This window comes from Rattus norvegicus, chromosome 8, assembly GCF_021556685.1.
Source record: "Rattus norvegicus strain SHRSP/BbbUtx chromosome 8, alternate assembly SHRSP_T2T, whole genome shotgun sequence".
Taxonomy (NCBI): domain Eukaryota; kingdom Metazoa; phylum Chordata; class Mammalia; order Rodentia; family Muridae; genus Rattus; species Rattus norvegicus.
In genome coordinates this window covers 23864304-23877576 of record NC_141541.1, presented here as the reverse complement: position 1 = coordinate 23877576, position 13273 = coordinate 23864304, and the positions used below count along the sequence as shown (strand labels likewise).

The 13273-nt window shown below is 38.9% G+C and overlaps 1 protein-coding gene across 1 annotated transcript in view; it reads right to left on the bottom strand.

The window, feature by feature from the left end:
- Positions 1-7260: 7260 nt before the first annotated feature.
- The window catches only part of Zfp317 (zinc finger protein 317), a 37503-nt gene continuing 31490 nt past the window's right edge, over positions 7261-13273 (bottom strand). The window contains 1 exon segment of the mRNA NM_001134634.2: positions 7261-10205. Coding sequence (NP_001128106.2) covers positions 8853-10205 — 1353 coding nt within the window. The 3' untranslated portion in view covers positions 7261-8852.

Genomic DNA, 13273 nt, shown 5'->3' with positions numbered 1-13273 from the left:
AATGTTTAAAAATGTACCTTAAAGAGCTCCATGCAAAGATTCCCCCATACCAATGAGCTGATAAGTTGACTGTGCTTCTACATATGTATCTAACATCATACGGAATGCTCTAGGACTTAGATCACAAAACTGAAACTTACCGTGAGTTGGCTTGTATAATGCTGAATCATCCACTTGATGAGACGTGGGAATAGACTTCGGCAAATTCAGTTCTACTTGTAACTTTATCATTTCTTTAAAAAAATCCATGACTCTTGGCAATAATTACCAGATTGATTAGAGAATCAGCATTATGTGACTAATACATAGAGACCTTGTAAGTGGCAGGTGTGTGTGTGTGTGTGTGTGTGTGTGTGTGTGTGTGTGCGCGCGCGCGCGCAATGTATTTATTGATCCTATCCTATGTCAATAAGGGTGTTGTTTTAATGGCAGACCCTCCACTCCTGAAAGCTGTGCCCAGCTACATTACCCAAGAAACACCTGAAAGTAAGACAAACTGACTTGACCTCAAGAGAAAAGTTTTATTCAGTGCCATAATATTTTACCATTTAAACACAGATCTCTAGCATTGATTACCTGGTTTGCTATTGGAGGTGTGTATGTTGAAGGGTATATGCAAGATATTCACCCTCAGGAGCATGGATCCGTAATAGATTGCCATCTTTATTTTTCGCTTTCTGTTTTAGAAGTTATTATTCTACTACAAGGTTTATGAACCAGGACTCTGGGAATTCAAGGCCAGATCACATTTTTACCCATGTGGTGCAGGCTTCTTTATGAATTCTATGATATCTAGCTATTTAACATAATTTATAGTCTCAATTCATTTTTTTTTATTTTAACAGGTGCTCTTCTCCCATTAAATCATAGACATTCACCAAAAATATCTTTAGAGAATAAAATCTTCTTTGGTAATAACTAATGATCTATTATGAACCAGAAGTCAAGAAAAGGGACAAGTAATAAAAAACAAACTCAGATGATCCTAACAAAAGATCCAAAACAGAAACCAAGATACTGGCCCTCGCCTGGAGGAGGGTTGAGATTTAGAAATAATGGCAAAGTGTTATAGAATTAATGTGCTTTCCCAGGGAAAAATCATTCATAGAATCTAAGAGCTTAGATAGGAAAAAATAATAGTAGCATGTGACTATTTCTGGCTAAAAGAACACTGGCTAAAATAACTACTATTGACACAAAAGAATACCAGCCTTGGACAGAAAAATTTACCAGCATATGTAGGCCTGAGAGTTACACATTTCACATATGAAATTATCTGTAAACTTCTTTCAGGCCTCAGTCTCATACTATATATTGAGCAGAGTCGTTTAAAAAGAAATTGGGTCTGCAAATGACAGCTTAGACAAGTAGAACATTGCTACAAGAAAGATATTGCTAGAATTACTTCTAAAATACACCAGCTTTGCTTTGTTTTTTGTTTGTTGTTGTTTTTTTTGTTTTTTGTTTTTTTTTTTTTTTCAAATCCTTGTTACCTACAGTCATCTTGTCCACTTTCGGGCAAAATTTTGCTTTTCCTGAACCAGGAAATAGTGTTAGACAAAAAAATATATATGCTGCCAATCTGCACTGCCTTCTTCTATTATGGGAATGGAGATTAACTAGAGGTCAATGTTAATGATCAAACATTAGAAGAAACACTGGCTCAGCAAACTTGAATTATAGCATATACTTCTCTTGCACTTTCTACAAAGCCTGGTAAATACAATACTTAATTTCCAGTCATATGGAGGAAATGCTCCTATATGCTCCTTTTACTTTATGTAAAAAGTCCTAATCAAGATTTCACCCTGTATTGAAAAATATTTTTTAACATATGTCCTACCCTCTATTCCTCCTAACCCATGCTCCCATCTGAATCCACCACATTCTGGCCGCTAAGGAATACTGATAATATAAAAATGTTGAAATATGACAAAAAAAAATAAAAACCTCGAACAAACAGAATGCAGAAAAAAATCTAAGAAAAGGCAGAAGAAACAGATACAGATTAAGAGAACCACCTATTTGTGCATTAAGGAGCACCCCTCTTCTCCCTACCCCCCCCCACACACACATGCTACCTGGTTTGTGGCAGCTCTTCTTATTCCAGTCTGTCATAAACATTTTGTTTACATTATGAATGTCTAAGTAAGTGTGGATAATTTTACTGAGATATCTTTGGTATATAAGAAATTACACTTACGTCTTAAGATCTCTACACCTATAACACCATCAAGGTAGCCTCCAAAAAGTTTTGTCATTTGCCAGGGAACAGTGAGGAGCAATAATAGGTAAATCATATAACTTTTTGGAGACTATCATGACAGTAGTGATAATGGTTTTACAGGCACAGAGATCTTAAAAGCTTATATGTAATTTCTTAATGAGAAAGGTATCCCAGTAAAATAATTCACTCTTACTTAGACATTTACAAAGTAAACAAAATGGTTTGTAGTAGGCTGCAATAAGAATTGCTACCACAAACCTGGGGATAGACTGATTACTGTGTGCTTGAAACTTTGGAATTGTGTGACTGGGCATAGAGACAGGGGCTTGTCACTTTGGCACTTGAGAAATGAGGGTGAAGAATCAGAAGTTCAAGAACATCCTTTCCTCCTCAGCTACAAGTTGATGGTTAGAAAAGAAAACAACAATCAAACATCTCTCTGTATCTACATTATTTCCATGAAACTGAGTAGAGGTCCATTCTGTGGTCAGTCATATGAGTGGATGGATGGCTGATGGGATAGAAACAAACATCTAAATAGCAGTGTAGCTTGTCACAGTCTGTAGCTCTTAACCAAAATGTTAAACAGAGGATGCACTAGCACTAGCACAATGATATGGTATTCAATCTACCCTATATCATTCCAGCTTTAAAATATAGGCCTTTCCTTATTTACACCAATAATGTGATTTCTTTAAAACCTTACTGTATCTGTGCATTCAACACTGGCATGCTTATTGAACTCTGCTCTTGTTATTGGTTACTTGGTTTTGTTTGTTTTTATCAGTACTAGTGAATGAACCCCGGGACACATGCATGCTAGGAACACGCTTTATGTACTTATTCCTCAGCCATTTCTCTTTAATTTTAATAAGACTTCTACACAGAATGTTTGCATCACCTTTCCATGGGTCTGACAGCCCCAAATTCAACATGTCCTCTCTTGGGTCTCCTGGGTGCTTCCTATCAGTTAACCTGTTGGCATTTTTGTCCCTACCCTTTATTCAGTTAAGGATAAGGCAATGCTTTATTGGTCTTTCTTTCCCCAGAGCTAGAATCTCTGTGTGTTTATACTGAAGTCCCAAAAAAAGGAAAAAAGTTCAGCTTGACTAAAAGTTGGACTAATGTTACACAAGGCAGAGGGATTATGCTGGAGAGGTCTCAGGAAATAAATTAAAAAAAAAAAAAAAGCAAGACTATATTAGCTCTCAATTATGTTCCCTCTTGAGCAAACATGTAAGGTACCTTGTTTTGAGAACTGGCAGGGAAGAGCAATGAGATGAAAGAGGCCTCAGCCACTTATGTACCCATGAGAATTCATTAGCTCAGCTCACCCTTACTTCTGTGAGGAGGAGGAGATTGGGCACAAGGGAGAAGCGGTACTGCAGTCCCGAGTCTCCTAATTAAACAAATGGCTCAGGTTTTCTCAAAGCTGAGAAAGTTTGTTTTTCCATTAGGTCAAGCCTCTGGGATATACATTCTTCTCTCCAACATTAGGCAAGAACTAGTAAGCGACAGTAATTCTTTCACTAATGAGCTTAGGCAAACTTTTGACTGAGGCTCACTAAACAGCCAGCACTTTCATACAGGGAGATACAACTGTCCACTCAGATACATATACTCAAGAACTGTAGTAAAGTGTTTGGTGAGGAAGAGGGCACAAAGGGACTCCCAACAAAAGCTAATTCTCAGAGGGGTGTTAAAACTCCTGCCCACCACACATTAGCCCAAGTGCTCTACTAAGTGGAGGACATGAAGATCAACGATGAGCACTTAATCATCTTTCATTTGAGTTAGCTGTGCTTCCACCTCTTCCTGTCATCTACATGGTTAATGACATTCTTGCACAGTTCCGATAAGAGGCCAGATTAACTCACAAAAAGAATCCAAGTCTGCCATTTTCTTCCCATCATCTATTTTAATAATGATCATTTTAGTGGAGATTGTTTTAAAAGTCCAAGGTCAGAATCTGTCTATGAAAGGTTTGTGTATTAATTTGAGATACCCACTAAATTCATTTTAAAATTGGCTTTTACTCTGAAATCAAGAGTGTTGATGATACAAAATGGAAAGACCACACATTGCTTAAAATGAAGGTTATTTTTGTTTGTTTTGTTTTGGTGGGGGGATCCAAAAAAGGTAAGACTTAAGATACCAAAACAAAATATAGGGCAAAGACGTATGAATGAAGGTCTGAGCTGGGGTGTCACTTGAGGGTACAGTACTTACCCATATGCCCACAGCCCTGTGTTCTATCTCTAGCACTGGAAAAAGGTAAGGGGATTATAGACGCAGGTGTTTTTAAAAACAGCAAGGAAAGTCAAGTTTTGACATGGTTAGGCAAACCTTTTCTAATCCCTGCAACAGAATGAAACAAATGCAGATTCATAGAGAGCTGGAATTGGTATGCAATAGCAAAATAAAGAAAGGCACATATAACATTATTCAGCAGGCACAATAAGCCCTCTTCCTATTTCAAAAGACTTTGAAGCTGAAACAATTATTTCTTGAGGACTTCTGGGTAACCCCGTTTCCTGAAAAGGCAAGTCAGCCAGGAATATGTATCTACTACCCACAGCAGAGATTTAACATTCTAGATCTTCAGATATAAACCCTTAGGATGCCTTTCCTCAGATTCTTTGTCATTATGTTCCCATTCATATCTGCTCATATTCTGAACCCAAAAGATTCATGTGGACATAATAACGGATATCTTCTAGCCTCCATCCCATCTTAGGATGTATTAAAATTGTTGCTGCTGCTTATCCATTTAGCAAGGTCAAAAAGTTAAGTAACCAATATTATGGAACAGCATAAATACTCCTTTCTTGATGGGCATCTGGTGTCCATCAAGACCTACCTAGTTTTTGATTAGTATCTGAGAGACCTTCTATTAAATATCTTACATAGGTTTCCCAGACTCTTAGTGGAGTAAGAAAGAATCAGAGGTGGAGTATATTGAGAGGATTAAATTAAAGGTCTCAGTCCTAAGCAAAGATTCACATTCTCTTGGCTACCAGCAGCACTAGCTAACACAGCTAGACAATAAAATCTGCAGGTGAAGAAGAATGTTGGGATTTAAGTTATCTCAACAGAGTATTATTTATGGCAGACCACCAAAGAAGCAATGTTAAAATCAACTAAAACATGAATGTGTACAGTAAATATTATACAATTAAGAAAAAGATTTAATTCTCATATACACAAAGGAAATATAATAAGAGACAAAATATCATTTATGATACAAACATTAAAGAAAACTAAGAAGAACTGAGCATAACTTTTAATTGGAAGTGTTAAGAAGAGACTCTTGTGATTATTTCTTGACCGGGTGATGCCATGGATTTGCTCATGTAATGATGAATTCAGATGCACTCTTTGGAACTGAGATTTCCTGTATTTATAAAACATGTTTTAAAACACACTGTGTATTTTTACAACATCACTACAGAAATGTCTTAGCAGAAGTAGAGAGAACACAACTGTTATATTATTGGGCTCTTGCAGATAGATGATCTGGGTTTGGAACCTAGAACAGCTCCCAATCTTCTGTAATTCAATTTCAGGGAAACATTCTTTTCTGGCCTAGTATGGGCTAAGCATGCACGTGGTACACAAACATCCATAAAGGAAAACACTCAAACTCATAAAATAGGTCTTAAATTTTACAAAAAGAAAAAAAAAAGAAAATCTTGGTATTTTATTGCCAGAATCCAGCAATTTCATACCTTGTGAAATAACGGAGAACTATTATCTCAAGTGAAACTGAAACCATTGACCAATGTTTCTTACTCCTCATCACACCTATCACTAATCTGTTCTGAAAGCCTTTATAACAAGTTTCTGGTGGTACCCTGCTCCCTTTTATTTTATCAACTTAGAAGCCAGTATGATCCTTTGAAAAAATATAAACGAAAAATTATCAAGACTCCTATCCAAAATCCCCCAACCCAATATAATCTCAGCTGTTCAGAGATGATGACAAAAGACAATGTCACTTGAAGTTTAGGCCAAACAGTCTTAAATTATAATCCAAAACTAAACCCTTCATTGACTTCCTTGATTCATTGAGAATAACAGGCAGTCTTCCAGACCAAGTTCCTGGTACAAGCCTAATCCAAGGTATTCAAGCTTGCTCTGTTCAGACCATGCCTTGGCTGCTAAATAATTGCCAAGAATAGTACTCTACTTATTCTGAACTGCTAGGAATTCTATTCTTCAGCTTGTAAGACATACAGTTACCACACCTCTGTTCAACGTTAAAAAAACAATTTTCCAATCTCATTGACTGTGCTACTTAAACACCATAGATATTCTCACCTCAATGTTTAAGGTTTTTTTATTTTTTTGCTATTATGTCATACATAATAAACAAATGCCTCGGATGCTTTGACAACAACTAGAAAGAAAGTCTCAGCTCAGTAAAATTTTGAGTCCCTACTTTGAATTTTAGTTATCAAAGAATAATGTCATAAAAGAGGCACTCATGACAGAGCCAAACACAAGGGTTTAAAGTCCAAGATGTATTTGCTGGCAAGCTGGATTTAGGTTTTCTTGTCTCAGATGCTGCACATGTGAACTGGAAATGTGATAGTACTTGCTTCTTTGGGATTTTAGAAAAAGTGATACCTGCTAGGTTTAATTAGGATTCTAATGTTTCTGAATGTACAATAAAAATAGAATGACCTCACTGCACTGTGGAGGGAATCTGGATCTACTGACGGAATTACTTTCATTTTGACTAATGATAGGTTTATTGGATGTACTCCTACATAACCTGGAGTGTATCTATATACAGTTGTCAAAAGCATAACACATCATCTTGAAAAGTCACAACACTTGAATTAAAGGACTTAAAAATCTGTATCTAATAGAATACCCACTAAATCTGTACATAAACTTAGCAGTGATTAACTTTTCAGAGAAAGGGGTATCAGCTGTGACCAGCATCCAACAGGGCAGGAAACACTTCCAGCCAATAAAGCAAACAAACAAACAAAACAGTATCAGTCCCATTTTAAACTTGCAATCAATTTTATTATTTTCTCGGGGAAGAGAAAGTCTAGATATAATATTGAATACCAATGTAAACTCTTTCAGAAGCAAAAATACAGACTAGGGTCACTGTGACTTCTCTATTCTATTCTTTTTAGACTGTGGTTTTCATCTTCAGGGTCACACAACGAATTCAAAAACAAAAATCAGGTATTTTTTCCCCAAGAGCTTTTTCTCAGAATACCACACATGTATCTCTGTTGATGAGTGAATATCCAGGGGTCATGACATGTAGAGAATATGAGTTGCATGAAAAACTAAAAAAGATTTCTTATAGTGGCACTATAGATAAAACTGTTATTCTTCTGCTATAGAAGGTGTTTAAATGAATATGCGAAATCTTATAGGTCTTTTGGACAGAAAGGCAAAACCAAAAGTACTATCTGTTAGGAAGCTTCATGCTTTGACCACAATGCATATGACACAGGTACCTAAAAATACCTATATTACCCAGTGCATAACATTACACAATTCTAAATATGCCAGTGGTCATGTTAAGGTTACTAAAGTGAAATAAAGATATAATTTACAAAGCTATAGTAAAAAATACTATATTTAATTATTTATGATGGGGACAAAGTTATTTAGAGAACCATAATCCTAAAGATAAAAAGATCAAAAAAACTAAAGAGCTGGAGTCAGTTATCACCAAAAAATGACTTTTAAATACAACTCTAATTAAATTCACATACAAGGGGACTATGGCTAAAATTATTTTCATAAAGTTATAAGCAGTGTACGTTTTCATACATTTTCAGAGAGAACTGCAATGCGATGGTTTTTCTTTTAAAAAACTGTAAAAATTTTCTCCTCATGTTAGTGTTCACAGGAATCACAGTACCCAAGGAATGAATGAGACTGTTCTCAAACTCAGTACTTTTACAGTTGTACACATAGGAAGACTTCTATATATCATAGGCTATTTGATAGCATCTGTGATCGTCTGTAGCACCTCTCTCCATTCTTAAAACCAAAATCTTCCCAGACACAACTGCCCTGGAGAGCAAAAGTGCTCCAGGTTGAGATCCAATGCTACTGACTAAAGCCCTAAAAGAATATTTTTATAAACAGAATTTGAGTGCCATGTACTGCCTCTGCCAGATTTTTCTTTTTAAAAAGAAAGAAGCATTCTTGTCTTCTGAGCCAAAATCAATAAAGAAATGGCCAGGTTGCTTTCCTATTTTTAATGTACTTTTCCAAGGTTATTTCTGAGGGTTTTTTTTTTTTGTTTTGTTTTGTTTTGTTTTTTAAAAAAACTCTGATTTCTCCCATGAGGAACAAAGGTGAGATGAGGAAAGACTTCTCTAATCACTGAATGATAGGATTCACTCTGGTGTGCCTACAAAGTGTTGCTGACTTTAATACTAAATGTCCACACTGAAGACTCTCTGCCTAAGTTCAGAGCACAATATATGTTGAAAGTTTCTTGCTACTCAATACAAATTTTTCACAGTTGCTAGGTTCTCAAGAGATCCCAGTTGCTGAATACCAACTTAGGTCTTCTCAGTCTTTCTACAAACTGATCTTTTGCGTTCTGTATATGGAGAGGTCATGAAAGATTCTTGACGACTTACACTTGCCATGTTTCCTCTGCATCTGAGTATTCACTGAAACCTTTTCCACAGAGATGGTGCAAAGAGCTTCTCCCCCGGTGGGTTTTCACATGACTCCTAAGGGATGAATGGTCACTGAAGGCTTTTCCACAAACAAGACATTCATAAGGCTTTTCCCCAGTATGGATCCTCCGATGAACATTAAGGTTAGATCCTATGCTGAAACCTTTTCCGCAATGGTCACACTCATATGGCTTCTCACCGGTGTGGCTTCTCATGTGTGTCTTCAGGGTAGATTGGTTCCTAAAGGCTTTTCCACACTGTCTACATTCCACACGCTTCTTGACAAGATGGATGCTCATGTGCCTCCTTCGTGACAGGTAATCACCAAAGACCTTCCCACAGGACGTACATTCATAGTGTCTCTCTTGAGTGTGAATCTTCCTGTGTGCAGTGAGGTTGGAACTAGCACTGAAGGCTTTGCCACAGAGATCACAACCATAAGGTTTCTCCCCAGTGTGAGAGTTCATGTGTGTTTTTAGGATGGACTGGTTTCGAAAGGTTTTCCCACATTGATGACACTCGACTGGTTTCTTTACAATGTGACTCCTCATGTGTTTCCTTCTTGATAGGAGATCACTGAAGGACTTTCCACAGTCTTTGCACTCATAAGTTTTTTCCACCATGTGGTTCTTCTTATGCAAATTGAAGTTGGACTTCCATCGGAAGGCTTTGCCACACTGTATACACTCAAAAGGCTTTTCCCCAGTATGGTTCCGAACATGCTCCTTCAGGTGGGAGGGGTGCTGGAAGGCTTTTCCACAGTCCTGACACTCATAGGGCCTCTCTCCAGTGTGTGTTCGCTTGTGGGCAATGAGGTGGCAGCTCCTGCCATAGGCTTTGCCACACTCGTCACATTTGTAGGGTCTTTCACCAGTGTGAACTCGCATGTGTATCTTCAGAGCAGAGAGGGTCCGGAAGGCATTACCACACTGACTACAGTCAAAGGGCTTTTCTTTGAGGTGAGTTCTTGTGTGGCTCCTTAGAGCTGAGGGGTCATTGAAGGCTTTGCCACAGCTGCTGCACTCATAAGGCTTCTCCCCAGTGTGAATTCTACAGTGCCTTGTAAGAGAAGCACTGGTGGTGAAGGCTTTCTGGCACTGGTGACATTCATGCATTTTTCTCCCATCATACATGCTTATGTGCTGAGTCAGGTGAATCCTGTTCTTGAAAGCAGCTCCACAGGTGTGGTGGTGATAGGGTCTCTTGCTTGTGGGCATTCCTATTGGCTGTGCAAGGTGACGACCAATATTAAGGACTTCAAATAAATGGGTAAAGTCAGATGATTTCTCCAAAAGATGAGATGCTTCCTGTTGGTTAAGAGATAAGAGCTAACTTTGACATTTATAACACTCCTTATTTCATTTTATGGGTTTTTTTGTGCTGATGGTTGAAAGAAAGGCTTGATAAAAATACATCAATGGGCTTGAACATTAGTAAACAGCCCCAGCCTCTTTAAATCTTAGCTCTGAATAAATTAGCACCAATAGAAAAACATTGCTATAATGGATCCTTATAGCATTACAGCCAATATTCTACCTTTACTTTTTTTTTAAAACTAGGCAAAAGCTTGTATAAACCAGGCTAGACTGGTGCTCCAAATCTTTCGCTTTAGTCTTCTGAATTGGTATTATAAGTGAGTGCCTACAACCACTTCAAGCCTCCTCTTTGCTTTGACATTGCTCAAATGAAGTAGGAACAATGATATCAGAGTTTGGGCTGCCATTGCTCTATAAAACACCATGAGCAATAGTGATATGGGAAGGAATATTATTTGGCTTACACTTCCACATCCATAGTTCATCACTAAAGGAAGTCATGTCAGGAACTCAAACAGGGTAAGAACCTGGAGGCAGGTACTAGTGGGAGAAGCCATGGAGGACTTCTACTTATTGGCTTCCTCAGTCTTTCTTATAGGAACACCAACCCAGGGATGGTCCCATTTACAATGGGCTATGACCTCCCTCCATCAATCACTAATTAAGAAAATGTCCTACAGGCTTGCCTATAGTCCTATCTTATGGAAGCAGTCTCCATCTGCACCTTGGAGCTAAACCTGTCCTACAGCCCTCCTTACCCAAATCATGCCCCAAGAGAGCTGGTCTCCCAGGAGTGCTATCACTTCTAAGCCTACAGGTGAGACCCACTTTCACTACAATAATTGTCCAAAGAGGGACCCCACTAGGAGCACACAGGGCACAGGAACTGCAAAGCAGGCTGGGACAGGATCCTTCCAGCCTCCATCTGTGTCCAGAGATAAGGCTGTTCCACAATCATCCATACCCAAAACCTACCCTGAGAAGGTTGGTCTCCCAAGAGTGCTCTCACTCCTAAGATCACAAGCTGACAGGAGGGAAAAGCTCCAGTTAGAGACAGCAACACCAACTAACACCAGAGCTAACTAGATGGTGAGGAGTATGCACAAAACCTAAGCAAGAGAAACCAAGGCTACTTGGCATTATCAGAACCTAGTTCTCTCACAACAGCAAGTCCCGGATACCACAACGCACTGGAAGAGAAAGAGGTGGATTTAAAATCACACTTTATCATGAAAATAGAGGATGATAAGAAGGACATAAATAATTCCCTTAAAGAAATACAAGAGAACACAGGTAAGCAAATAGAAGTTCTTAAAGAGGAAACACAAAAATCCCTTAAAGAATTAGAGAAAAACACAACAGGTAAAGGAATAGACCAACCAATCCAGGATTTAAAGTGGAAATAGAAACAATAAAGAAATTACAGAGAGACCTCACCACCTGGTCAGGTGGGGACTCCTGAGGCTGCAGAGCGGAAGAGACCACAAACACTGCCCACCCCTGCCCACATCCCTGGCCCAAGAGGAAACTGTATAAGGCCTCTGGGTTCCCGAAGGGGAGGGCCCAGGAGCAGCAGGACCCCTGCGCCTGAGACACCACCGGAACCTGAAGGAAACAGACCGGATAAACAGTTCTCTGCACCCAAATCCCGTGGGAGGGAGAGCTAAACCTTCAGAGAGGCAGACACGCCTGGGAAACCAGAAGAGACTGCACTCTACACCCACATCTCGGACGCCAGAGAAAAACACCAAACGCCATCTGGAACCCTAGTGCACTGAAGCTCCCCGAAAGGGCGGCGCAGATCTTCCTGGTTGCTGCCTCAGCAGAGAGCTCGTGGGCAGCACCCCTCGAGCAAAATTGAGCCTCGGGACCACAGGTAAGACCAACTTTTCTGCTGCAAGTGACAAGCCTGGTGAACTCAAGACACAGGCCCACAGGAACAGCTGAAGACCTGTAGAGAGGAAAAACTACACACCCGAAAGCAGAACACTCTGTCCCCATAACTGGCTGAAAGAAAACAGGAAAACAGGTCTACAGCACTCCTGGCACACAGGCTTATAGGACAGTCTAGCCACTGTCAGAAACAGCAGAACAAAGTAACACTAGAGATAATCTGATGGCGAGAGGCAAGCGCAGGAATCCAAGCAACAGCAACCAAGACTACATGGCATCATCTGAGCCCAATTCTCCCACCAAAATAAACATGGAATATCCAAACACACAAGAAAAGCAAGATCTAGTTTCAAAATCATATTTGATCATGATGCTGGAGGACTTCAAGAAAGATGTGAAGAACTCCCTTAGAGAAACACAGGAAAACATTAATAAACAAGTAGAAGTCTACAGAGAGGAATCGCAAAAATCCCTGAAAGAATTCCAGGAAAACACAAACAGTAGAAGGAATTAAAAATGGAAATAGAAGCAATCAAGAAAGAACACATGGAAACAACCCTGGATATAGAAAACCAAAAGAAGAGAGAAGGAGCTGTAGATACAAGCTTCACCAACAGAATACAAGAGATGGAAGAGAGAATCTCAGGAGCAGAAGATTCCATAGAAATCATTGACTCAACTGTCAAAGATAATGTAAAGTGGAAAAAGCTACTGGTCCAAAACATACAGGAAATCCAGGACTCAATGAGAAGATCAAACCTAAGGATAATAGGTATAGAAGAGAGTGAAGACTCCCAGCTCAAACGACCAGTAAATATCTTCAACAAAATCATAGAAGAAAACTTCCCTAACCTAAAAAAAGAGATACCCATAGGCATACAAGAAGCCTACAGAACTCCAAATAGATTGGACCAGAAAAGAAACACCTCCCGTCACATAATTGTCAAAACACCAAACGCACAAAATAAAGAAAGAATATTAAAAGCAGTAAGGGAAAAAGGTCAAGTAACATATAAAGGCAGACCTATCAGAATCACACCAGACTTTTCGCCAGAAACTATGAAGGCCAGAAGATCCTGGACTGCTGTCATACAGACCCTAAGAGAACACAAATGCCAGCCCAGGTTACTGTATCCTGCAAAACTCTCAATTAACATAGATGGAGG